The sequence below is a fragment of the Trichomycterus rosablanca genome, chromosome 7 (assembly GCF_030014385.1).
Source record: "Trichomycterus rosablanca isolate fTriRos1 chromosome 7, fTriRos1.hap1, whole genome shotgun sequence".
NCBI classification, from domain to species: Eukaryota; Metazoa; Chordata; class Actinopteri; order Siluriformes; family Trichomycteridae; genus Trichomycterus; species Trichomycterus rosablanca.
In genome coordinates, this window is record NC_085994.1 from 12,829,551 (window position 1) to 12,857,006 (window position 27,456).

The 27,456-nt window shown below is 39.9% G+C and overlaps 1 protein-coding gene across 3 annotated transcripts in view; it reads right to left on the minus strand.

The window, feature by feature from the left end:
- The window catches only part of elavl4 (ELAV like neuron-specific RNA binding protein 4), an 86,505-nt gene that overhangs the window by 15,854 nt on the left and 43,195 nt on the right, over window positions 1-27,456 (minus strand). For all 3 annotated transcript variants that reach the window (XM_062999012.1, XM_062999013.1, XM_062999011.1), the window contains exons 4-5: window positions 18,634-18,737; window positions 8,491-8,644 (exon numbers count right to left, since the gene is read on the minus strand). In XM_062999012.1, coding sequence (XP_062855082.1) covers window positions 8,491-8,644; window positions 18,634-18,737 — 258 coding nt within the window. The remainder of the gene's footprint in view (window positions 1-8,490; window positions 8,645-18,633; window positions 18,738-27,456) is intronic.

The following is a 27,456-nucleotide window of genomic DNA, read 5'->3' on the forward strand; positions in this document are numbered from 1 at the left end:
GGAACATTTATTAAGCTAGCGTGCTAAAGAGATTGCAGAAGGCTAACAGTTGCACGCCTGCACATGCCTGATCAGGATAAAGAGAAGAAAACAGCCAAGGAACAGCCAAGTTTAGATGCTGCTGCTAATATGGAACTTAAAAAAAGACTATGCTAAAAACAGTCACTGCAGTGGGGTCACACATTCACTCATACCTAAGGGTAATTTAGTCACCTGTCGACCTGCTGGAATGTTTATGTGTAGTGAGAAGAGACTGGAATACCCAGCGAAATTCTATACTGACATTAAACCTGGGTCCCTGGAGCTGTGCAGCAATAACACCATTTGCTATGTCACAACTCTTCCCCTGTACTGCAGTACTGGAAAAAGAGCTTTCTGTTAAACTGACACCAGCAGGGAGAGAAAGGGAAAAAGGGCTTTTATTAGGTAGCCTGTAAAAGCAGTGTCATGAAGACTGATTCTCTCTGCAGAATAGCAGCTAGTAATAGGGAGGGTTCTGGATCAATCCCACCAACAGTCATTGATGAAAGACACTTACTGACTGCATTGAACTAACAGCTAGAGAGCTTCTCTAAATATTTAACCATTGATTAAAAGGTTGCTACTATCACCCCTCAGACTCGCTTATGTTAGCCCAAAGTGACCGAGTATATATACAGTGTATCACAAAAGTGAGTACACCCCTCACATTTCTGCAGATATTTAAGTATATCTTTTCATGGGACAACACTGACAAAATGACACTTTGACACAATGAAAAGTACTCTGTGTGCAGCTTATATAACAGTGTAAATTTATTCTTCCCTCAAAATAACTCAATATACAGCCATTAATGTCTAAACCACCAGCAACAAAAGTGAGTACACCCCTAAGTGAAAGTTCCTGAAGTGTCAATATTTTGTGTGGCCACCATTATTTCCCAGAACTGCCTTAACTCTCCTGGGCATGGAGTTTACCAGAGCTTCACAGGTTGCCACTGGAATGCTTTTCCACTCCTCCATGACGACATCACGGAGCTGGCGGATATTCGAGACTTTGCGCTCCTCCACCTTCCGCTTGAGGATGCCCCAAAGATGTTCTATTGGGTTTAGGTCTGGAGACATGCTTGGCCAGTCCATCACCTTTACCCTCAGCCTCTTCAATAAAGCAGTGGTCGTCTTAGAGGTGTGTTTGGGGTCATTATCATGCTGGAACACTGCCCTGCGACCCAGTTTCCGGAGGGAGGGGATCATGCTCTGCTTCAGTATTTCACAGTACATATTGGAGTTCATGTGTCCCTCAATGAAATGTAACTCCCCAACACCTGCTGCACCCATGCAGCCCCAGACCATGGCATTCCCACCACCATGCTTGACTGTAGGCATGACACACTTATCTTTGTACTCCTCACCTGATTGCCGCCACACATGCTTGAGACCATCTGAACCAAACAAATTAATCTTGGTCTCATCAGACCATAGGACATGGTTCCAGTAATCCATGTCCTTTGTTGTTATGTCTTCAGCAAACTGTTTGCGGGCTTTCTTGTGTAGAGACTTCAGAAGAGGCTTCCTTCTGGGGTGACAGCCATGCAGACCAATTTGATGTAGTGTGCGGCGTATGGTCTGAGCACTGAAAGGCTGACCCCCCACCTTTTCAATCTCTGCAGCAATGCTGACAGCACTCCTGCGCCTATCTTTCAAAGACAGCAGCTGGATGTGACGCTGAGCACGTGCACTCAGCTTCTTTGGACGACCAACGCGAGGTCTGTTCTGAGTGGACCCTGCTCTTTTAAAACGCTGGATGATCTTGGCCACTGTGCTGCAGCTCAGTTTCAGGGTGTTGGCAATCTTCTTGTAGCCTTGGCCATCTTCATGTAGCGCAACAATTCGTCTTTTAAGATCCTCAGAGAGTTCTTTGCCATGAGGTGCCATGTTGGAACTTTCAGTGACCAGTATGAGAGAGTGTGAGAGCTGTACTACTAAATTGAACACACCTGCTCCCTATGCACACCTAAGACCTAGTAACACTAACAAATCACATGACATTTTGGAGGGAAAATGACAAGCAGTGCTCAATTTGGACATTTAGGGGTGTAGTCTCTTAGGGGTGTACTCACTTTTGTTGCCGGTGGTTTAGACATTAATGGCTGTATATTGAGTTATTTTGAGGGAAGAATAAATTTACACTGTTATATAAGCTGCACACAGACTACTTTTCATTGTGTCAAAGTGTCATTTTGTCAGTGTTGTCCCATGAAAAGATATACTTAAATATCTGCAGAAATGTGAGGGGTGTACTCACTTTTGTGATACACTGTATATACATTGATTTGTTCATTTATTTTTATACACTGATCAGCCATAACATTAAAACCACTTCCTTGTTTCTACACTGACTGTCCATTTTATCAGCTTCACTTACCATATAGAAGCACTTTGTAGTTCTACAATTACTGACTGTAGTCCATCTGTTTCTCTGTATGCTTTGTTAGCCCCCTTTCATGCTGTTCTTTAATGCTTAGGACTCTCCCAGGACCACTACAGAGTAGGTATTATTTGGGTAGTGGATCATTCTCAGCACTGCAGTGACACTGACATGGTGGTGGTGTGTTAGTGTGTGTTGTGCTGGTATGAGTGGATCAGACACAGCAGCGCTAATTGTAGAACTACAAAGTGTTTCTATATGATAAGTGGAGCTGATAGAATGGACAGTGAGTGTAAAAACAAGGAGGTGTTATGGCTGATCAGTGTATATAGACAAATGTGGCCAAAATATTGGTGGCCTTCCATCATCTTCAAAAAAATCCTCAACTTCCACTAAAATAAAACTGACTTAGGTGTATTACACCATTATTCTTGATTTCACATTGAAATAACAACTGAACACATTTTCTAAATAATACAACAAAAATAAAAAACGAAAATATTGATTCCCATAACTTCACATTTTGTAGCACAGTCTTTTGAGGCCCTGACTGCAATCAAGCATGTTCAGTAATTCTATTGGATCTGTATGCAGATCAGGACTCATTGCAAACCACTTTGGACTAGTCCTGTGTTTTCTTTTTAAACACTCTTGCCTGCTTTTTACGTGTTTGTTTTTAAGACGCAACTCCTGCGACTGAGGAACAGCTTTCTAACTCTGGGCGGTACGTTCCACTCCAAAACACTTTCATAGTCTTTTGACTTCATTGCGCTCTGCACAGACTGAAGGCGTCCAGTGCCCGAGGGTCCTCCTGGGTCTTCTACCATAGAGACCATTTTCATTCAGACAGATGGTGTGAAATTGTTGTACCTCAAGCTTGAAGGTCCACTTGGTTGTATTTTTCTTGTTTTTTTTTTTTTTTTTCCTCAACCATTTGAACCATCTGCTTGTACAATCTTGGGCCAATTTTTCTCTTTTCTCTTGTGGCCACATCCACAAAAATGCTGGCCAGTTCCTTAGGTCATAAACTTCTTAATAATATTGGTTATCATGGCCACATGAACAGCAAGCACTTCAGAGATGATATTGTAGTATTTATGGTGAGCACGACTATTTCCTTTTTTCTTATCTCCTCAGACCACTCTTTATTTTTTTCTGTTGCCATATTCAATGTGATTCTCAGAGTGGCATTAAACAGCAGGATGAGCAATTGCCTTTTGCTGTTGAACTGAGTAATTATGAAGTTGAAAACACATGTAGGACCAACGAAAATAAAAACAGTCTGCTTAAAATGTCAACAAAAAATATTTCTTTGACATTTTTAAGGAGGAGACATGTTGGTGCAATAAATAACGGTGCTGCCTCACAGTAAACAGGCCTGGGTACAATTTCCCAGCTGGGTGGCCAGGGTCTTTTCTGTATTCACATGCGTTACCTCTGGAACTCCAATTCCCACCCATAAGTCCAAAGACACTGTCAGGCCAGTTGGAGCTACTAAAAATCTCAGGGTTGGTAAAATGTCGTAAATATTTATCCAGACACTGATAGTGGTTAGTAACATGACAGTACATTAATAATGTTGCTGAATTAACCTCCAGTCTAAACCCATGCACCTCTGTGACCATCATTAAACTTAATTTTTACAGTATGAAACTTGAGCAAACCAGATATTGGAAAAAGACAGAAATAAATGACTAGGAGAGAACATCTGTCTACATTGTGGCCAATTTGGCTGTATCCGAGCTTCCTGTCTTCTTTCTTTGCATCGATCAAAATAGCTCAAGTGTCTGGTTTCATTTCAGAGATTGATGCCCAGTCTTTCATTTCAGCCTTTTCCACTCTGGGAATAGTAGATACGTGGTTATTAGAAACTGCCATATTTGTATCCCTATGGACCCAAACCCCTAGTAAATGAAACCTCTCTCTGCACTAGGGCACTTGCTTCTGGAACTAAAATTGGTGTTAGTGGAACATGATGGCACACCCCTGTTTGCATTTCTGCTCCTGCCAACAAGTAAAATTAAGCATAGTGCTTGTGAAAGCACAGGTTTGTGGGAGCTTAGCCTCCTTTCCCACCAATCATCATAAACACCATGACTTAACTCTCTTTTGGATTCTTTAATTTATGATTAGCCCCTGAACCCACTCTGGAACCAGAAAACATATTTGCCTGGGACTATCAGGCATCATGAAACTTATGTTATTTTGAGATTCTAAGTGACATATACAGTAGATCAGCACTGTGTTCAGACAAAAGTTTAACTGAAAGTTAATGCATTTCGTATCTACTAAATAATTCATTCTGGTGGCTTTTATCAGTGAAGGCACCAGATATACCCTTGTCTTTGCTACTGTACCCATAGCTGTGTGTTTTAAGGTCATAAATCCACCCTATCACAAAATAACACCACTACAAACAGTAATCATAATGTGGTTATTCAAGACCTGCAGAATTTATTCCTGTTACCAGTTCCCCATGTATTTGGCAAACGTGGAGGCCTTCCACATTCCACCGTGTATTCTTATTCTTATATTTATTGCTTATAGACAAATCATCAGACTAACGCCTAGAACTTCATCTCTTGTCTGGGCATCTCTTTAATTCTACAAGGGCAGGAGTAGCTCAGGGGTTAAGATACTGGAGTAGTTATCAGAAGGCAACTGGTTAAAGCCCCACTACTGCCAGGTTGCCCTTGAGCAAGGCCACAAAACAACTGCATATGGTCACAACTGTAAGTTGATTTGAATGAAGACATTTAGACTTGAAATCAAGACCATCCCTTTCAGTACATCCTGAGATATCTGCATGTGCTCAGATTATGCTCTGCTTATCCATTGGATGGCTGAGCTTTAAACTGACTGTGTGCAAGATGACATTAGACAATGCTCACATTCATGTAGACAATTTGTCTATATAATTTGACCAGGAAAGATGGTCTGGCCATAGATACATATTTGCAATATTGTTTAACAAACATAAACCCATTACTTTGCCCAAACCTATCCAGACTTTACTGTAGGTTGGAGGAGTAGCTGATTGGCACCAGTGGACTGGGTGGGCTGCGGTCCTCAGGGCATTAGTGAGTATTATCAGTTCTTACCGTGATTATTCTAATAGACCTTTCCCAAATGAATGGTAGGAGGTTTTAGCTTTAAAGGCTAGCCTTGGAAGAATGGGGATTGTAACAGCCACATCTGACAGTACCTTCTGTCACAAGCAGAGGCTTTTTAGCCAGCACTGTTCTTTTCCACCTTGTAACAATTATTAATTTACTGCATATGTAATCCTGCTGCTGGATTTGTTGCTTGTGTCATATTAATGGTTGTTGGATTTTCCTGTCAGTTATTCTTTGATCTTTGCCTACTAACTCACACTTTTGATTTTTTTTTTTACTAAACTTATTCCAGTCAAAATTAGTTTTGTGTGTTTCGAGATGCGTTGAGTCAGGGTACACCCTTAGTATGTTTTGCTTCTTAGACTGACTTGAAGATGAATTGCTTTGATGAAGGCCAAAAACTGAGGCCAAATCTTGACCAAATTAGTTAATTGCATATTTTTTTTCTGTTCAGGCTGTTAGTTCCAATTTGAGAGGTTGCAGCCTTGTTTCATATTTGGCTATATCTTAAACCATTGCTGAATAAGGAAAGAGCTGTACGGCTTAAAGGTTTTGGCAACTGTGCTCGGGTAAATGTTGTTGCTCTCCAGTGTTCCTAAGTAATTACATAAAACAAAAATTCTGCATATTAAAGTACCAGGGCCTTGGAAATATTCTCAGAAGTGAAACTAACCCAGCTACGAATTAATAATGAATTCTAGGAACATAAACATATATAAATGGTATTACGTGGGTGGTGTTGTGCTGAAGTTTATCCTGTCGAGGCTTCTAGGAATTTAACTAAGCTTCTACAAATACTAAATCTGTTTTGACATGAAACATTGAATTTCTTTATCATTAGCACCCCACCACCCCCCAGGATGGCTCTCAAGGCTCGACGGTAGAGCGGTAAACCATGCTTCGTTTCTCTTTATGTAGTGGAGGCAAGACAGACATGGCACTTCTTAGCACTGCAGCTCCGGGGAAAAAAACTTTCTCATTTAATAATCACTGGCAACTCAGATTTAATTAGTCATTAGGATTCCTCTTGCGGACCCGCTGCCCTGGAGGAGCCTTCACGTGGCCCCACAGGGGCAGTGTGGTGCCTGTGCATATCTGTGTGTGAGAGCAGCATGTGGAAATAAGGGTTAGAAGGGTTTGTAAGACTGAGACTGAATATGTTGCTACCATTTGTGAGCGTTGGCAATGTACATTAACAGGGTCAATGCTGAACCTCAAATAGCTAAAATATTACTTTGCCTGTGTGTCCTGTGCGTGTGAATTAAAGAACACTGTTTTTTAGATTATGTGATACTGCCTGCATAGCAATAAAAGTTATGAAATATGGAGGTATCTAAATGTTTCACTGTACACATGTTTCATTCTCTAGACTTTAGTTTAATAGGTATAAGTGCTCGGCTAATGCAGCAGTCTATTGCGTTAGCCCACCGCCGATGAGATCTGAATTTAATCGGCTGGTTGAAGCCGAGCAATGTATCGGCTACTTGTCCAGCATATTCCTGCACTGCACACACTGTTTTCTAGTAAAACTGGACCTGCCGTGACCCTTACCATGACAACAGTTGATGAAAATGAAATAAAAGGTATGTAATTATAATTTATTGTAAGCAAGGGTTGCCAGTCTAACAACACTTTACTTCTGAGACTTGTTATAAAGAACTCTAAAACTAGACACATTCATTTCAGTTGCTGCTTTTAAGGATTTGATCAAAGGCATATTTAATACGCCTTGAATATGATACTTGTAATTGCTTTATATGATATGTGTGATGTTTTTCTCTTCTCTTTGCTTTCTTTCCCCCTTGTCCCTCTCTTCCTTGTTTTCTTTTTTCCACAAGTGCTCCTTGGCACTTGACAGGCTGTCATTCTAAATAAGAACTTAATAAGCAACTTAATATGTTCTTAATAATGTCTTGCCTGGTTAAATAAAGTTAAATAAAATAAATAAAACACTACCTGTTGCATTATAATGCCCTGTGACATTAAGACAATAAAAACCTGTAAAATTTATGGGGAAACGGTGATCACAATTTTTCATCCACTTACACTGATCAGCCATAACATTAAAGCCACCTCCTTGTTTCTACACTCACTGTCAATTTTATCAGCTCCACTTACCATATAGAAGCACTTTATAGTTCTACAATTACTGACTGTAGTCCATCTGTTTCGCTACATACATTTTTAGCCTGCTTGCACCCTGTTCTTCAGTGGTCAGGACCCCCACAGAATGACATGGTGGTGGTGTGTTAGTGTGTGTTGTCCTGGTATGAGTGGATCAGACACAGCAGTGCTGCTGGAGTTTTTAAATACTGTGTCCACTCACTGTCCACTCTGTTAGACACTCCTACCTAGTTGGTCCACCTTGTAGATGTAAAGTCAGAGACGATCGCTCACCTATTGCTGCTGTTTGAGTTGGTCATCTTCTAAACCTTTATCAGTGGTCACAGGACATTGCCCACAGGCCGTTGGCTGGATGTATTTTTGGTTGGTGGACTTTTCTCAGTCCAGCAGTGACACTGAGGTGTTTAAAAACTCTATCAGCGCTGCTGTGTCTTATCCACTCATACCAGCACAACACACACTAACACACCACCACCATGTCAGTGTCACTGCAGTGCTGTGAATGATCCACCACCCAAATAATACCTGCTCTGTAGTGGTCCTGGGAGAGTCCTGACCATTGAAGAACAGCATGAAAGGGGGCTAACAAAACATGCAAAGAAACAGACAACAGTCAGTAATTGTAGAACTACAAAGTGCTTCTCTATGGTAAGTGGAGCTGATAAAATGGACAGTGAGTGTAGAAACAAGGAGGTGGTTTTAATGTTATGGCTGATCAGTGTATATTTACATGTACTTCATACAAGATGTGTTAACTGACACTAACTGTCTTTTTAACAAACCATCATCTATCCAACACATCAACTTCTGGTGTGTGACGAGTGAAAAGCTGTACCGGTTATACCTGTGACCTGGTCGACGAGGATTCGGGAGGTGATAATTCGTCCGTACTGGGAGAAAAGCTGCTCCAGCTCTTTCTGGGTCATGGTCTTAGGTAGCCCGCTCACGTACAGGTTAGCATCACGGATAGAGGCTGAGCTGGGCCGTGCATATGACACCTGGGAGAACACACACAAACAGAGGCTGGTTAGAATAACATCAGGCACTTGAAAATATACCTCACAGCTGTGTAGTGCTTCTCAACACACTGAACTCAAAGTGTGAACTCAAAACCATTTGTAACTAGAGGAAATGCTTGCAGTTTTTCATAGTGAGTTAGAGGATAACACTTTGAAATCTTCTGTCTGTATGAAAGTGTGAGCTAAACCACACACAAACACACACACACACACGCATCCTTTGTTTCTCACATGCCCTCACACAATATGTTTTTACCCTTCTCGACTTGTCAAGCTCGGTAGCACATTGGACAGCTCCACTCACACATGCTGCATACAAACGGCTTCTTCCACAGAGTCACTCCTCTCCGTCTCTCTTCAACTTTGTCACTGAATATTACTCACGCTCGTTACATAAGCGTACATCCCACTTGTGTCAAATACATTTATCGCCATAAATGTACATCTGTGTGTGTTCAGCCAGTTTCAAAAGACCAGACATAAATCTATGACGATGTACGATATACAGATATTCATATCTGATGAACCATGTACAGTTTGTGTTAAAATTGTGTGGGACGTATAGGGACATAAACAGACTGAAAGAAAGAAAACGACTGTATTTTACTCATAATTAGGGGCTGCATCCAAACCACATAGTAAATAGAAGAAATATACCCAAGTATTGGTACCAGGCTTAACACTGGCTCACCCATTTGACACCATGTTGAGGTAGGCCACCTTGATGAACAATCAGTTCCAGAACCACGGGCATTTAAATAGAGTTTTGCAGCCTTAATTTTTCTAGGAAGACTTTATGCAAGATTTTGTAGTGTGTCTGTGGGAACTTGTGCTTATTCAGTGCATGAACATTCAATTCCATAACCACGGGTATTCATACAGAGTTGCCCATAGCAGCGTCAATTCTTCTGGGAAAACTTTATACAAGATTTTGTAGTGTGTCTGTGAGAATTTGTGCTCATTCAGTGCATGAACATCCAATTCCATAACCACGGGCATTTATACAGAGTTGCCCATAGCAACCGCAATTCTTCTGATAAGACTTTATGCAAGATTTTGTAGTGTGTCTGTGGGAATTTGTGCTCATTCAGTGCATGAACATCCAATTCCATAACCACAGGTATTCATACAGAGTTGCCCATAGCAGCGTCAATTCTTCTGGGAAAACTTTATACAAGAATTTGTAGTGTGTCTGTGAGAATTTGTGCTCATTCAGTGCATGAACATTCAATTCCATAACCACGGGCATTTAAACAGAGTTGCCCATAGCAACCGCAATTCTTCTGATAAGACTTGATGCAAGATTTTGTAGTGTGTCTGTGGGAATTTGTGCTCATTCAGTGCATGAACATCCAATTCCATAACCACAGGTATTCATACAGAGTTGCCCATAGCAGCCGCAGTTCTTTTGGGAAGACTTTATGCAAGATTTTGTAGTGTCTGTGGGAACTTGTGCCCATTCAGTGCATGAACATCCAATTCCATAACCACAGGTATTCATACAGAGTTGCCCATAGCAGCGTCAAATCTTCTGGGAAAACTTTATGCTAGATTTTGTAGTGTGTCTGTGGGAATTCAGTACACTGATGATTGACAAAAAGGTGTGGTTTGCAACTGATCCAATCTTTCCCAAAGGTTCTGTGCAGGCCACTAAATTTCCTTCTAAACAAACTCATCAAACCATGTTTTTATGGACCTGGCTTTTTGCACAACAGCACAGTCCTACTGGAAGAGGCATTCCCCAAACTGTTGCCACAACTTAAAACCACAAACTTTTTATATGTTAATTTTCCTGTTAGCAATGGGTGTGGCTTAAACATCCGAACTATACTTTTGGCCATATAGAATAGGTGATTAGAGACTAGGGTGTTAGACATTTTTAAATTTGCATTCATGGGGTGCACCTGCCCCCATATCAGTCAAAAATATGGCAGAATTCAACCCCCCCTCCACCCTGAATATAAACACTATATTTATTCAACAGTGTGGACGATTTCTAGCCAGTACATTCATGGAGAAATTCCAGTGCTCACTGTTTTCTGTCTCCCTCTCCGTCTGTCTCTTTTTCTTAGAGTCTCATTAGAGCAGATCAGTCTTAATTCACAATGGAGTGATGGTTCTATCTCTCCGTCCTTTAAATGCTCACTGTGCTGTAATCCCTTGCCATTAGCGGCAAGAGCAGTCATTGCCTTCCATGTTTCCATCACCGCTGACATTTGGGCTCCAGAGCCATCAACCTCGGTTACAGTCATCCAAATAGTGAGCGGAAGACAAGCCGTTCTGCAGTAATCTCCCGAAATCCAGTTAAAGTGTGAAAGCAAAAGGCACGGAGCCTTGGCAGACTCTTTACCCTGCCTCCTGCTCTTCTACTCATTTTCTTTTTTGTGTTTTTTAAAACCCTCTCATCTTTTCTTTCCATGTCAAGCAGCTCCAGATGTCGGATCTATCAACACCCTGTCTGCCTGGAGGAGCGTGAGGAGTGAATATGTGCATGCTACTTATAAAAAAGTCTGCGTGTATCTAAATGAGGAAGTGTGAAAAGTGTGTGTTGGGTGTGTGTGTGTGTGTTTTACTCGGCATGATGCTTGACACTTTGCAACCTCAGTAGAATTTTTTTTCCATAACACTTCAACAGGAAGGAAGGGTTTGAGTTTTGCTGTGAAACAGGAAGGCATCATGTTTGTATGTTTGCATCTGTGTGTACTGTTATACTGTGTGACCTCCGGTGTCACTGTGTCTTTCTTCATTTTCTTGCTATTCCTGTTTTTTTAACCACTGCTTATTTCCTTTGTCGTCTCTACCCAATAGCCAAATGACTGAAAAGGAAACCCAGGGATGCAATGGAGGATACATAAAAATAAACAAATTTTTTCCCTTACTTTCCTCCCAATCTAGTCATATTTTGTTACTAGATCACATTCAACTTCCTTTACTGCTGTCTCCGGTCCTGACCGAGAAGGGCTGCACAAACACATGCCCTCTCTGCTTTTTTTTCCCACCTGCATGAGATGAGCTTATATGGAGATCCATATCGCTCATGGAGAGCCAAGCACAGATCTCCATTATCCCCCGTCTCAGGGGTATTTTGGTGCAGGCACTATTGATCAGCCATTAGATGTCATAATTGCAGCAGGTATGAGAAATCCCCTTCAGCATTCCCCGGCTGAGATTCAAACTTGCGAGTTCAAGATCTCGGCTCTGGTGTGATAGTGTGTTTTAGTTATTTTAAAATTTTCAACCCACTTTAAAATATGTATGTTTTTATTATTAACATACATCGATCTAATACATCATGTCTGTATTCGGGCAGATAGTGGCATTGAACATATTTCTTAATCCAATCTGTGGATCTTTTTAAAGCTGTGATTGTGTTTGGTGTTAACTGACATGGTTCATGCAATTGAAAACAGGACACTGTCATAACTTGCATATCAGATAACTTGGTAATGAAGATTTAGCTCAGATATTGGGAGTACTATGACTATGTCTGATGGGGAAGTGGCCAAACAGCTTAGCCATCAAGAGATGCACTAGTTCTGGTCCCAATCCCAAACTAAAATAAGTTGGGTTGGATGCTTGGATGGTGCATTGGTCTAACAAGCTAGCCCACCACTGCTAAGATTATGAGATTTCGAGTGCCTGCGCAGATATGATTGACTATGCCTGATAGTGGGTGGGCTGAAGGGATGCGTGACTCTACGACTAGACAAACAGATTGGGGGAAAAAAGGGAAAAATGCCTACATAGATAAACTATGTGACTTTGTTTGTATAAATTATTTTTTACTGTTTCTTTCCTTTAACAGAACTGTAACTGTCTTTGTCAATCTCTAAAATCTAAAGTCTATCTGTACCTTTTCTCCAGACCCTCACTTTTTCTCTCTCCTTAATTTCCTATTCTATTTTTCTGTCAGCACTGATCTGAAACACACAGCTATCTGTTGCTGTTTGCGGGATTGTCTTCATCCCCGTCTGTCTTTATTCAACTTCGAAAGCCAGGAAGACCTGCAGCTCAGTGTGCATTTCAAGAGGACGATGACCTTCAAATACACTTATTAGAAACTGTGAAAGAGGATTTTATTCTGCTCTTTCCCGCTCTCTGCTTTAGTGGAAAAAAGCCCCCATTGAGTGGGCTGTGTGAGTCTAAAGAAGGGGTTTCACATGGTGAAGGAGAGGAGAGTGAGACGAAGGCCTGATCAAAGAGACAAGATGGAATTGCCCACACCAGTGTCTCATGCTGCGATGTAGGGATAGAGAAGGTCTGGGGAAAACAGAGGAATAGAAAGAGAAAGGTTTTAAAGCACTTTTAGAGCAGCTGGATTAGATGGTTTCCCACTGGGGAAATCACAATGTGGACTGTTATTGTGTTCGTTTTCTGGTGTTTTTGTGTGTGAGAAAGAGATAAAGATGAAGAAAGAAGGAAGGAAGGATGAGAGGCAAACCGATGCTTGTGCATGGGGTGTGCAATTTAGACGTACAGTTGTAGCTGTAATAAATGTCCATTTAAAGGACATAGACCAAAGAGAAGGACAGGATTCACATAAAAGCAAAAGGGAATTAAATGAATAGCATAAATACATTTTTAAAATGATAAAAAGTAAGCTAATGCAGGAATTTATACAAGAGTCATTTTATTTAAGTGGGCGTTGGGCAATATAGAAAATGTACTCGTTAGTTACGTTAGATGACTAGAAGTAGGGCACCATAAACATTTGAATAAGGAAAATCTAGGGCAGATGGAACGTCTTTATTTGTCATATATACATATACATGTGTACAAAACAGTGAAATTCTTCATTTGCATATCCTAGCTGTAATAGAAGCTGGGGTCACAGAGCAGGGTCACCCATCGTATGGTGCTCATGGAGCTGAGAGGCTTAAGGGCCTTGCTCAATGGCGCAACAGTGGCTGCATGGCAATCTTCTAGTTGGTTGCCCACAGCTCTACCCGTTAGGCTACCACTGTACCTTGAATGTGTATTGTGGCCTGTAAACATACTACTATAGTTCACATTAAAATAATATTGATAAGTAATATTCAATTGGATTTAAGGTTGGATTTAAGCAGAAAATCCTAAATGAGCATTTAAACTTCATAAGACTACCACGGCACTGAAGTATCGCCTTATCCGTTGCATTAATGCATTCAAAATGCAGCTGCCCGTCTGGTTTTTAACCAGCCCAAGCACTGCCACATCACCCCACTGCTGCGTTCTCTTCACTGGCTTCCTGTAGCTGCACGCATTCAGTTTAAAACACTGATGCTCGCCTACAAAGCCAAAAATGGACCAGCCCCAAGCTACCTTCGTGGTCTAATCAAACCCCGCTCTGTACCACGCAACCTTCGAGCCTCTAGTCTCGCTCGACTTGAGCCTCCACCCAGGACTAAAGGAAGACAAGCATCAAGGCTCTTCTCTGTTCTAGCACCCAGTGGTGGTGGAATGAACTTCCTCTGTCAGTCCGAACATCTGAGTCTCTTGCTGTCTTTAAAAAACGATTTAAGCTGACTTATTTACTAAATTTTTTTTTTCCATTTCCAAAAATACACTTTGGTTCTAACAGGTTTCAGCAGATTTGTGTCCTTCGACTGTTGTTTACTTAAACTTGAGAAATGAAATGTTCACTATAGACGCACTTCTGTAAGTCGCTCTGGATAAGAGCGTCTGCTAAATGCAGAAAATGTAAATGTAAAATGTAAATTAATGCAGTCAGAATTTGGGAAATAAATCAAACGTGGCCCAGTCCTTATTGGCATTTAAGTAATTTTTGTTGAGATTGCTTGTTTTAAATATGCAAGTTATTCATGGGGGCTTGGGTGGCGCTGTGAGGTATTACACTAGCCCACTACTACTGGGATTCAGGGTTCGAATCCCCAGCAGTGCTATCAGCCGGTTGGGGCATCTACATACGGAAATACTTGGCTTCTTGTCCGGGGTGTGTTGCTGCATTGTACCTGGTGGTTCCGGGGAAGCCGGACCTGATGCAACCCTGATCAGTATGGTAAAACATGAAATGAAACGAATGTGAATTATTTTCTGAATTCTAAAAATTCATAATATGAACTTACTAAAGTTATTAAAGATGGCATGTGCTTCATATTAAGAGGTTCAGTTTGGTGAATTAACAACAAAACACTTTTATGTTGGTACAACATCTGGGAACTTTGCTGTAGCTTGGGGCACAGATACACCAACATATGTTAACGTGTTAGTGTTTGCTGGTGTGTGTGTGTGTGTTTGGAGCATGTGTACAGCAGGAAGTTGTGACGATGAGCAAACACACGGTGACTCACTTCAGCTCTGACGGCTTCAAAACTGACAATGAAATCAACACCAGAGTCAAGTCACCACAAACCCACACAAACACACACAGCCACCTGCTACTGGCACTCTGGAAGCTGCTCATGTTTAGGTGTTTGTCCCAGTTTCAATAACTGTTTTCTTTCAGTGTCTTTCTCTCTGTGTATCGCTTGGCGGTTTTCCCATAGCTGGAAATGCTTGTTAGGTGTCAGCCATGAAGAGGAAATCTGATCTGATTAGATTTGAAAAAATGTACCAAGAGGAACAGGGATTATATGCCAAATAATAGAACAGCATTAGTGGCATTATTACACAGCAGGGCTGAATAAGGATCACAATCTTTATTGAATAGTAGTTGCTGATAAAATTACACAAATACACAACAACTTAGAGTTTAAGCATGATTGTCTAAATATGGTGTAAATTTTAGGGATTATTAGGCAGGTTACACCATTTCAATGTTAAAACATGGGGTATAGGCAGGTTGTTCAGCAGCAGCCTGGTCAGGATTGGTGATAAAATGAATAATGCACCAACCATATAGTGTTAGCTCAGTGGTTTTGTACTAGTCACTGTAAATATACACCGATCAGCCATAACATTAAAACCACCTCCTTGTTTCTACACTCACTGTCCATTTTATCAGCTCCACTTACCATAGAGAAGCACTTTGTAGTTCTACAATTACTGACTGTAGTCCTTCTGTTTCTCTGCATGCTTTCTTAGCCCCATTTCATGCTGTTCTTCAATGGTCAGGACTCTCCCAGGACCACTACAGAGTAGGTATTATTTGGGTGGTGGATCATTCTCAGCACTGCAGTGACACTGACATGGTGGTGGTGTGTTAGTGTGTGTTGTGCTGGTATGAGTGGATCAGACACAGCAGCGCTGAAGGAGTTTTTAAACACCTCACTGTCACTGCTGGACTGAGAATAGTCCACCAACCAAAAACATCCAGCCAACAGCACCCCATGGGCAGCGTCCTGTGATCACTGAGGAAGGTCTAGAAGATGACCAACTCAAACAGCAGCAATAGATGAGCGATCGTCTCTGACTTTACATCTACAAGGTGAACCATCTAAGTAGGAATGTCTAATAGAGTGGACAGTGAGTGGACACGGTATTTAAAAACTCCAGCAGCGCTGCTGTGTCCGATCCACTCATACCAGCACAACACACACTAACACACCACCACCATGTCACTGCAGTGCTGAGAATGATCCACCACCTAAATAATACCTGGTTAAAAAGTATGTAAAGAAATAGATGGACTACAGTCAGTAATTGTAGAACTACAAAGTGCTTCTATATGGTAAGTGGAGCTGATAAAATGGACAGTGTGTGTAGAAACCAGGAGGTGGTTTTAATGTTATGGCTGATCGGTGTATATACCTGTATGTTTCCCATATTCATGCCTGGAAGGATACGATTTCAGACACCCCTATAGTGGACCATACCATTTCTTATCTCGTAGGCCTGCCTTCACTCACATTATTGGTTGCGTCTTTATTAAGGTTGCACTTGCGCAAACCAGAGAGGGCACTGTATTCTAATTTAGGTTGCTATCTAGCTTGTTTAATACACTTTATTGCTTCTTAGTTTCTTCAACTGCATATTGATGAACGCTAACATTAGCTAGTTTTGCCTTAAGTTTTAGTTAAGCTAACTAAAGACTCTGAACAGTTGTTTGCACTCTTTTTTGCCTTAGTATTAATTAGGAGGGTCAGACCCCCATCAATCCCCCCCATAATGCAAACTATGCTGTGCTGTCACTATGTTTGTTTGATTATTAGGATTTTAACGTCATGTTTTACACTTTGGTTACATTCATGACAGGAACGGTAGTTACTCATTACTAGGGCTGTCGAAGTTAACGCGATAATAACGCATTAACGCGACCTCAATTTAACGCGATTAAAAAAATTAGTGCCATTAACGCAAATTCTAGTTCATGTTGACACTTGACTGGTAGAACAAACGTTTTAATGTCGGACTTGCCACCGTTTTTCATTTGCGGTTTGTTAACATAATGTAACCGATCGTGGTAGTGATCTTGCATAATAAAGAAATAAATACACGCTATATTCACAAGTTGTCGGGAGCAGAACACTTTATTACACTTAATTAACTACTTCTTCTGTACCGAATACCGGAAAGCTGAGTCGAGCACGTTAGTTCATGAACTATGGAAGCCCCAAAGGGTCAAAACACACTCACTTCGTGTAGAAACGTCCATCAAACCATCGTCACGATACAACCACAGACAAGTCTGATACAATAACTACGCCTTATCCCACCTAAAGCACCGCTGATCTACAATGTTTGCTAATGGAGAAATTCTAACCTACAATCTGACATTTACTGCCTAGTATGTGAGTGAATAAACTCCCTTACAGTTTTCTCTTGTCCCAGCAGTTTTTAACATAAGTACATTTAGCATAAAATGTGTTCACCATTTTAATTGTAACATTTCACTTAAAAATCCTTGTTTTCTATAACATTTACACAGATTTTTTTTTAATGCGATTAATCGCGATTAACTATATGAAATTCTGAGATTAATCGCGATTAAAATTTTTAATCGTTTGACAGCCCTACTCATTACACAAGGTTCATCAGTTCACAAGTTTAACCTCAAACACAGTCATGGACAATTTAGTGTCTCCAATTCACCTCACTTGCATGTCTTTGGACTGTGGGAGGAAACCGGAGCTCCGGGAGGAAACCCACGCAGACACAGGGAGAACATGCAAACTCCACACAGAAAGGACCCGGACTCGAACCCATGACCTTCTTTCTGTAAGGTGACAGTGCTACCCACTTAGCCACCGTGCTGCCCTGTTGTCACTATGTACTAGAGATCATAAGGTCGCTAGTTAAAGACCCTTGACATCAATCGCTCAAACTGGATTTCACTCAGTTGTAAGTGGTTTGGATACAAATGTCTGCTAAATGCCTTAAATGTAGTGGTAAAATAATTGTGGTAAAAAATGATGAATATTTGTTAAGAAAAAGTGTATTCACTGCTTTACTGAGAAAATGAGTGATGTGTCTGATTGAAAGCATTTTAATAACCAGTAAAAGAAAGGTTAGGGAATGAATACTTATTTCAGACATTCACTTCTAGAATAGCACATTTCATTCGACCTCACCTTTACCCACGTTTACAGTGTGTACAAAAAACACGTTCATGGCGCCTTCTTCGCATTTCAGCATCCTTTCATTATACATTCTATTTTTTTCTTTTTCGTGTGACTCCATGATTTGACATTTGAAGAGGCATTTGCATATCAATTACGCTATTTTTCCTTTTCCTCTTGCAGTCGCTCTGCTATTTTCTTCTGCATTTTAATGCGGCGGATTTCCCCTCCTCTCGCTTTGTGTTGCAGCACCGGAGCCCAGCACGAGTCAATACACGGAACATGTGCTAATCAATGCTGCTCCAGTCGCAGCGATGGTGACAGGAAACATTCAGTGAATTGACTCGAGAAATGGCTGATGACTAATTGGAGAGGAAAGGCAAGAGTGTATTGCCACCCAAATGAGATATTGTTCCGTTACTGTCATTCTGTACCAGACGAAATCAGCAAGACACTTACATAATCGCTACACCTACTGACTAACGTGCATATATTTGTTTTTTAGTAGCATAAATGGTGTTTAATTGGTACCTTGATTGTTTTGGTTTGAAGTCTTAGTCCATTTAATGTGTTGATGGCTTTCTCTGCATCCTTCGGGTCGATGTAGTTGACGAAACCATATCCAAGACTTTGCCCTGTGAGAAAGAGAAACAGGGACAACATTAACCCTCTGCGGGCATTAAGAATACGTTTCCACTGAAACCCTCTGACAACGTCTCAGCTTGAATTATTTTGACTGAACGCTCTCTTTCCTCTGTGTGCCGATCAGCAGAGCAGATTCCCTGCAGAACCGGCAGCTGTGAACCTGCAGAACGTTGCTAGCAGAGTTTCTCATCCTCCTCTGGCTTTCTTTAAACATCTTGCCACACAAATGCAGAGAAGCACTGAAGAGAGGCGCAGCACTCATCCTCATTAATCGAAACAGACAGTTTGAAGTCTATGAAGTCTACAGTGCACTCAGAAGCGAATAGTAAATTCCAAATGGAGCTATACTCGGCCCAAATGTTCTCTTCTACTTTTCAGCAGGACATCCCCACCCATTCTCAGAAGAAATGTTATTTAATAAAATGCCTAAGTGAGAGGAAGGAAGCTAATTTTAAACTAACAGAGTGAAATCCAGTAAGGGTGTTTACTTTCACAGTAACAATGTGAACATTATCAGATTTCAACAGTTACCTAAATATCCAATGTGTCATGTCAACAGCATACTCCAAATTTAGACGCCACTGATAGATAGATGTTAAGAAATTCTAAAACGGCAGCTATAAGGTTATTTACTGCATATATAAATGTGCTTATTGAATTTTAAGCAGGCAAAAATTGCTAATCACCTTGGGATAATTGTGCTAAAATAAATGTGTTAATAAAAAAAAAATTCTACTTGGTCATTTCCTCATTTCTAAAATTGTTTACTTGCTATAAAGAAATCGTTGTGTTTTAATTACTACAAAATGTGACTTCACTAACAGCTTTACACATATAAACACACCACCAAAAAACAGTGTATCAGACCCGTGTTTCCCATCATCAGATCACTGATGTTCATGCATTAGATTACTTTAACATAACAGATCTATATAATGTATGTAACAATGTAGCTACTTGGTTGGTAAAATCGTTTATTTATAAGCTACCTACCCATAGTCACGTGTCCTATCCAATAAATCTAATTACAGCCTGACCCTTGTGGCCTAAATATAAAATGAAAGTATTGTGACCCCCTTTCTAATAAATGTATTCATGTGTTTCAGCCAGAACAAGTACTCACAGGTGTATTAAAACAATTATATAAAGAAAATGATATGTCCCTAACTTAGCAGTAACAGTTTAGAAAACGCCCTAATCCGTCCTGGCATGACTGTGCCCCTGTGCACAAAGCACGATCTATAAAGACATAAAGAAAAGCTTAGTTTAAATAAACCTGAACAGCTTTAAAATTAACTAGAACATCAATTGAGACTTTCTTGACCAATATCAGTGCCATGCCATACAAATGCTCTTTGACTGAATAAGCACAAACTCCCACAGACATACTTCAAAGTCTTGTGAAAAGCTTTTCCAGATGAGTAGTTGTTGTCATAGCTAAAACGATCACATTTAAATCATAATATTTTAATACCATTTTGATTTTTGTCTATTTGTTCAACATGCTTATGGGCAAATACTTTTGGCCAAATGGTATATTTTCTGCATGGTGGAAAATGGGAACTGAAGTACTCTCATTCAGAGCTTTAAAAGACTGGATGCTTGTTTTCATGTTGGCCATAGCAGAGAAAATCCAATCTGATTAGGTTAGGGAGGATGTAACTCAGAGGTCATGGATTATATGACGGATAATGGAACAAACAGTGTGATTACAGCTCCATTGAAAAACTGAGAAATAATGGAACTCAATTATATTACATATTTTCACAGACAAATTACTGTCAGGATATCATGTTAATCTCACATCTACCCATGTGTATAGCGTAAAAATACACTAATGGTAATGATTTGATAATTTATGTATCATTATTATACAGTCTACTTCTCCTTTTTGTTAAACTCCACTATTAGAGATTTATGCTGTATATAGTCAACCAGTGTTTAACTCTTGGGAATAATGTAACTCTAAGCACACAAGTCATGTAACTAATCACACGAACCATGTAACTGTAAGCACACGAATCAAGTAACTGTAAGCACCTAAATCATGTAACTGTAAACACCATCATTATTATACAGTCTACTTCTCCTTTTTTGTTAAACTCCACTATTAGAGATTTATGCTGTATATAGTCAACCAGTGTTTAACTCTTGGGAATAATGTAACTCTAAGCACACAAGTCATGTAACTAATCACACGAGTCAAATAACTGTAAGCACATGAACCATGTAACTGTAAGCACACAAATCATATAACTGTTAGCACACATCATATAACTGTAAGCACACGAGTCAAGTAACACTAAGCACATGAATCATGTAACTGTAAGCACACGAATCATGTTACTGTAAGCACACAAATCATGTTACTGTAAGCACACAAATGATGTTACTGTAAGCACACGAATAAAGTAACTGTAAGCACACGAATCATGTAACTGTAAGCACACGAATCATGTTACTGTAAGCACACGAATCATGTTACTGTAAGCACACGAATCAAGTAACTGTAAGCACACAAATCACGACTTATGTAACTGTTAGCACCCAAAGCAAGTAACTGTAAGCACACAAATCACGAATCAAGTAACTGTAGGCACACGAATGAAGTAACTGTAGGCACACGAATCATGTAACTGTAAGCACACGAATCATGTAACTGTAAGCACACGAATCATGTAACTGTAAGCACATGAATCAAGTAACTGTAAGCACACAAATCATGTAACTGTAAGCACACGAATCAAGTAACTGTAGGCACACGAATCAAGTAACTGTAGGCACACGAATCATGTTACTGTAAGCACACGAATCATGTAACTGTAAGCACACGAATCATGTAACTGTAAGCACACAAATCACGACTTATGTAACTGTTAGCACCCAAAGCAAGTAACTGTAAGCACACAAATCACGAATCATGTAACTGTAAGCACACAAATCACGAATCATGTAACTGTAAGCACACAAAGCAAGTAACTGTAAACACCCGAATCAAGTAACTGTAAGCACACGAATCATGTAACTGTAAACACCAGAATCAAGTAACTGTAAGCACATGAATCAAGTAACTGTAAGCACCTAATTCATGTAACTGTAAGCACATGAATCAAGTAACTGTAAGCACCTAAATCATGTAACTGTAAGCACATGAATCAAGTAACTGTAAGCACCTGAATCATGTAACTGTAAACACCTGAATCAAGTAACTGTAAGCACACAAATCATGTAACTGTCAGCACCTGAATTAAGTAACTGTAAGCACACGAATCATGTAACTGTAAGCACCTGAATCATGTAACTGTAAGCACCTGAATTAAGTAACTGTAAGCACCTGAATCAAGCAACTGTAAGCACCTGAATCATGTAACTGTAAGCACCTGAATCAAGTTACTGTAAGCACCTGAATTAAGTAACTGTAAGCACCTGAATCAAGCAACTGTAAGCACCTGAATCATGTAACTGTAAGCACCTGAATCATGTAACTGTAAACACCCGAGTCATGTAACTGTAAACACCCGAATCAAGTAACTGTAAGCACATGAATCAAGTAACTGTAAACACCTGAATCAAGTAACTGTAAGCACATGAATCAAGTAACTGTAAGCACCTGAATTAAGTAACGGTAAGCACACGAATCATGTCACTGTAAGCACCTGAATCATGTAACTGTAAACAACCGAATCAAGTAACTGTAAGCACATGAATCATGTAACTGTAAGCACATGAATCATGTAACTGTAAACAACCGAATCAAGTAACTGTAAGCACACGAATCATGTAACTGTAAGCACCTGAATCATGTAACTGTAAACAACCGAATCATGTAACTGTAAGCACACAACTCATGTAACTGTAAGCACCTGAATCAAGTAACTGTTAGCACGTGAATCATGTAACTGTTAGCACATGAATCATGTAACTGTAAGCACACGAATCAAGTAACTGTAGGCACACGAATCAAGTAACTGTAGGCACATGAATCATGTAACTGTAAGCACACGAATCATGTAACTGTAAGCACACGAATCAAGTAACTGTAGGCACACGAATCAAGTAACTGTAGGCACATGAATCATGTTGCTGTAAGCACACGAATCAAGTAACTGTAAGCACACGAATCAAGTAACTGTAGGCACACGAATCAAGTAACTGCAGGCACATGAATCATGTTGCTGTAAGCACACGAATCATGTAACTGTAAGCACACAAATCATGTAACTGTAAGCACACGAATCATGTAACTGTAAGCACACGAATCATGTAACTGTAAGCACACAAATCATGTTACTGTAAGCACACGAATCATGTTACTGTAAACAACCGAATCAAGTAACTGTAAGCACATGAATCATGTAACTGTAAGCACACGAATCAAGTAACTGTAGGCACACGAATCAAGTAACTGTAGGCACACAAATCATGTTACTGTAAGCACACGAATCATGTAACTGTAAGCACACGAATCATGTAACTGTAAGCACACAAATCATGTTACTGTAAGCACACGAATCATGTTACTGTAAGCACACGAATCATGTAACTGTAAGCACACGAATCAAGTAACTGTAGGCACACGAATCAAGTAACTGTAAGCACACGAATAACGACTCAAGTAACTGTAAGCACACGAATAACGACTCAAGTAACTGTAAGCACACGAATCACGACTCATGTAACTGTAAACACATCTATCCACTTAAACATACAGTTGGCTGTATGTGTGTATTTAAAGAAAATATAGGATAAAACAGTTAGCTGTAATACTTGAAAAGTAATATAACAGACAGAGTTGGTATGTTCATCAATAATTTACAGTCATGACAATTTTTATGTCTGTGTTTGTAACTCTTTGTAACAGCCTGTCAAAATTATTTAATATATCTGTGAGATGGAAGATGTCGTGTCAGCAAGGTTTGATGTGTTTTTCCCTCCAAAGTAATTGTTTGGCTAATAACTAGAATAAATTATTCCAAACTAAGCCTGAAGCAAAGCCATTTCAATAAACTGTTACATTGATTTTTTTTTTTATCCTTCTACCTCCCCCCCAGTAAGTCTAAGTGCTTTGCAGCAAAATACAGAGTCAAATCTTCAAAGAAAAAATGTCATCTGCTCTTCCTCCAGCTTAAATTTATCTCCCTAGTTCTTGCATATGCATTCACTATCTTTCTCTCACACCAAAAATATGTGAGGGGATTGTGGGCCAACATAGGCAGACTTAGCTTCAACTGTCATAACATGAGGCCTCTCAGCATGCACCAGCCCAGCAGGCTAACACACCATCCTGCTCTCATACAAGCTCATAAAAATGCACTCATGAGCATTATTATACATAACATTTTTAAAAGGCATGTCAACACCCATGAGATGTCTAGAATTTATAATCTCATTATGGTTCATGTGAGTATATTGTGGGGCTTTTAACTGCAGAATATTAACATGGTAAACAAACTGTCCTTTGGCTTGGTGGGTAGCACTGTCACCTCACAGAAGGTGCTGGGTTAGATTTTCAGGTGGAGTGGATTTGGTCCTTTCTGTATGGGGTTTTCATGTTCTCCCCAGGACAGTTTTCTTCCACAGTCCAAAGACATGTACATTAGACATATTACATTAAAAAGTGCTTCATGTTAGTGTTAAAATGTACCTTCTTAATTTAAAGGCATCGTAGTCATACATTTAGCTGGTGCATGGGGATGTTAAAAAACAAGAATATAATCATAATGGTTTTAAATGATCCATATTCTCAACGAACTTATCATAAGAACAGAGCAAGCCCCTTTTTAATGTTTATCTTATATAATTTGAGTCTTTACATTGAAAAGATGTAGAAGCCCTTTATAAATGATTATTCATTTTATTCATTTATTCAAGGCCTCATCAGGGTCAGGGTCATGAAATGTCTAATTCTTTGGGTGAAGGGCAGGAAACACCCCTAATAGGTTGCCAGTCTATCACAAGGCACACACACATTTTATTTGTAGATTAGATTTGGCCTGACTGCATGTCTTTGGACTTGTGGGAGAAAACCGAAGCACCAAAAGGAAACCAGCAATAACCCAGGCCCCTCTTGCTGTAAGGCAACAGCACTACTTATTTTTTAAAAGGCTTTATGTAGATAAATACAATGGAATAAACATTCTGATAAATAGAATAAACTCAGAATGAATTTTCACCTATTATATAAACTTGCATACAACTACCATACATGTAAGCACAGAGCTAGAATGCAGCACATACCAAATGTGAGAATTGTGTTTTAATGTTTCCAGTGTCAATTATTAATGTCAGAGAAAATTAAAAATTAAAAAAAGAATGTTTCTGTATACGCACAAAACATCTACAGGCCTGCCTACTCATTCTATCTTTCATCAAAACTACAGGAGGAATGTATTATTTATTGTATTCCTCAAATCCTGAAAACACAGGATGAAATAAAACTAGAACCACATTAAGTTGAATTGCGAGTGACAGCTTAAAAAAAGGTACTAAGAAAAAGTAGGTGAATAGTCTGAACTATTGAAATTATTAATGTTGTAAAATCCAGTGTGGAAGAAGAGAATAAATGCTTGTTGTGGAGGCATATAACTGAATATGATCCCAATAGTATTAAAAAGATTAATTGTTACATTCATTTTGATTGTGTGATTGGCAATTTAAGTCAGAAGAAAAGCTCAAACGATACATTACACTTTTAATGAGCTTTTAATGAGCATTCATCTCCACATATCTAGTTTTTCCCTCAAGCAAACATGCTGCCAACCCGAAACATTTAAAATCAATGTACAAAGACGTCTGGTATTAAAGAATTGTGATTTTTAATAGTTTAAGGGTTTTTATTTGCCATGTCTGTGATGTTGCAGATGGTCAAGTCTGAAGTATAGCTGGTGTGTGACTTTAACATGAATGTATAACTACTTTTTGCATCTTAAAAATGTGCAGTTACACGCCTTCTTAACCATAAAACATCCCGCTTTGATGATCCAGATGTACAGAAGCTCTATCAGTTTGACATTTGAGTGTCAAATATTTGGATAATTGGACTCATTAGATGTGACATCACTCAGCTGATGTTGGAATGTTTGGAACAGCTGTCTGCTTTTCACTTATGACCACTGATGGTAGAGGAACTGGTGGCAGATTTTAGAGTCTCTTGTTAGAAAAGCTTTAGAGGTTTCTTGTCAGGACTAAGCAGCCATTCTATCTCAATCTCAACAAGCTACCAGCTAGTCGTGGGCAATATAGCCACATTATTTATTACACTACAGTGATGGGCATTAAGCTGTTAGGTTTATATTAGGGTGGAAAGCCTGATATATCTAGAAGTGTGCATAATATCTGCATAATATCATGGCAATCGGTATTGCATCATATCTAGGATTGTCCAATTTCCATAGAAATTATCTTAGTCAGGCGTAGTATTTTTTTTCTATTTATTTTTTTGCATTTTCTCCTAATTTAGAGTAACCATTTAGTCTTTTGCTGCTGGGGATCCCGATTGCATTCGAGGAGGGTATATTTGCCTGCTCTACACCCCCTTCGATGCATGCGCAGTTCCTCAACCCCTTCTTTTCGCCTCAGTGGATTTGCACATGCGGCTCATCCACTTCTGCACAGGCACCTCAGTCTGCTAACCAGCGCTTGAAGACCCCACCCACTTAGTCCAGTCCTTCCACCCGGCAGACTTGATGGCCAATTCTGTCTGCTGCATGCACTGCCAATTGTTCCCACTAGATTGCGCCCAGCTGATCGGTAGCAGAGCCAAAATTTAAACCCGGGTGTTTAGAATCTCACAGGCATAGTAGTTTTGACAAAATACCACTAATCTAGTCTGTACCCATAGATTGTACAGCTGACTCTTTTATCTTTCTTTTTAAATCCTTGATGTTGTTAGAGTGTTGGATGCATTGCTTTCTGTTTTATTCTAAAACGTTACGTTTCCAAGCTTCACTGGAGTAGGTAATGAGCTTACTGGGCTGTTTGTTTATACTGACTTCCATAATGAAATACAGACAGAATGCACAAGTGGTAGAAATGGTTGCTTGTGTTTTATCTTTCTGTTTAGTGTTGGAGTATTTAAACAGAACCGAACCTACATGATTAAAGGCATGCTTACTTAATGACAAGCTCTTGTCTTTAGTTGATCAAAAGTAGTGCTGTGTGTAGGTAATTTCACCCTCACTGAAAATGCTTTTTACCTCTTACTATGAAAAAGTTGTCTGATTTAGATAAGTAGCATAGTTTCGTTCTGTAAACCCTGGGTAGCACATCAAAAAACAATTAAATAAGCAAATTTTAACAGGTACATAAACACAAAATAAACTTGCCCACGTATGGCCCCATGTGGAGGCTCTCTGTTACATCTTGTAAACCCCAGTGGGACTAGATTGCCACTATTTTCATTACTCACTTTCTTAACTGCTTATCCAGTTAGGGTTGCAGGGGGTTGCTGAAGTCTATTCCAGCTTTTCAATGGGCGCAAGGCACGCAAACACCCTGGACGGGGCGCCAGTCCATCGCAGGGCACTCACACACATACGTACACACGCATACACACACCCGTTCACCTATAGGGCAATTCAGTGTCTCCAATTAACCTGACTGCATGTTTTTGGACTGTGGGAGGAAACCGGAGCCCCTGGAGGAAACCCACGCAGACACGGGGAGAACATGCAAACTCCACACAGAATAGACCCAGAACGCTGGACCTTC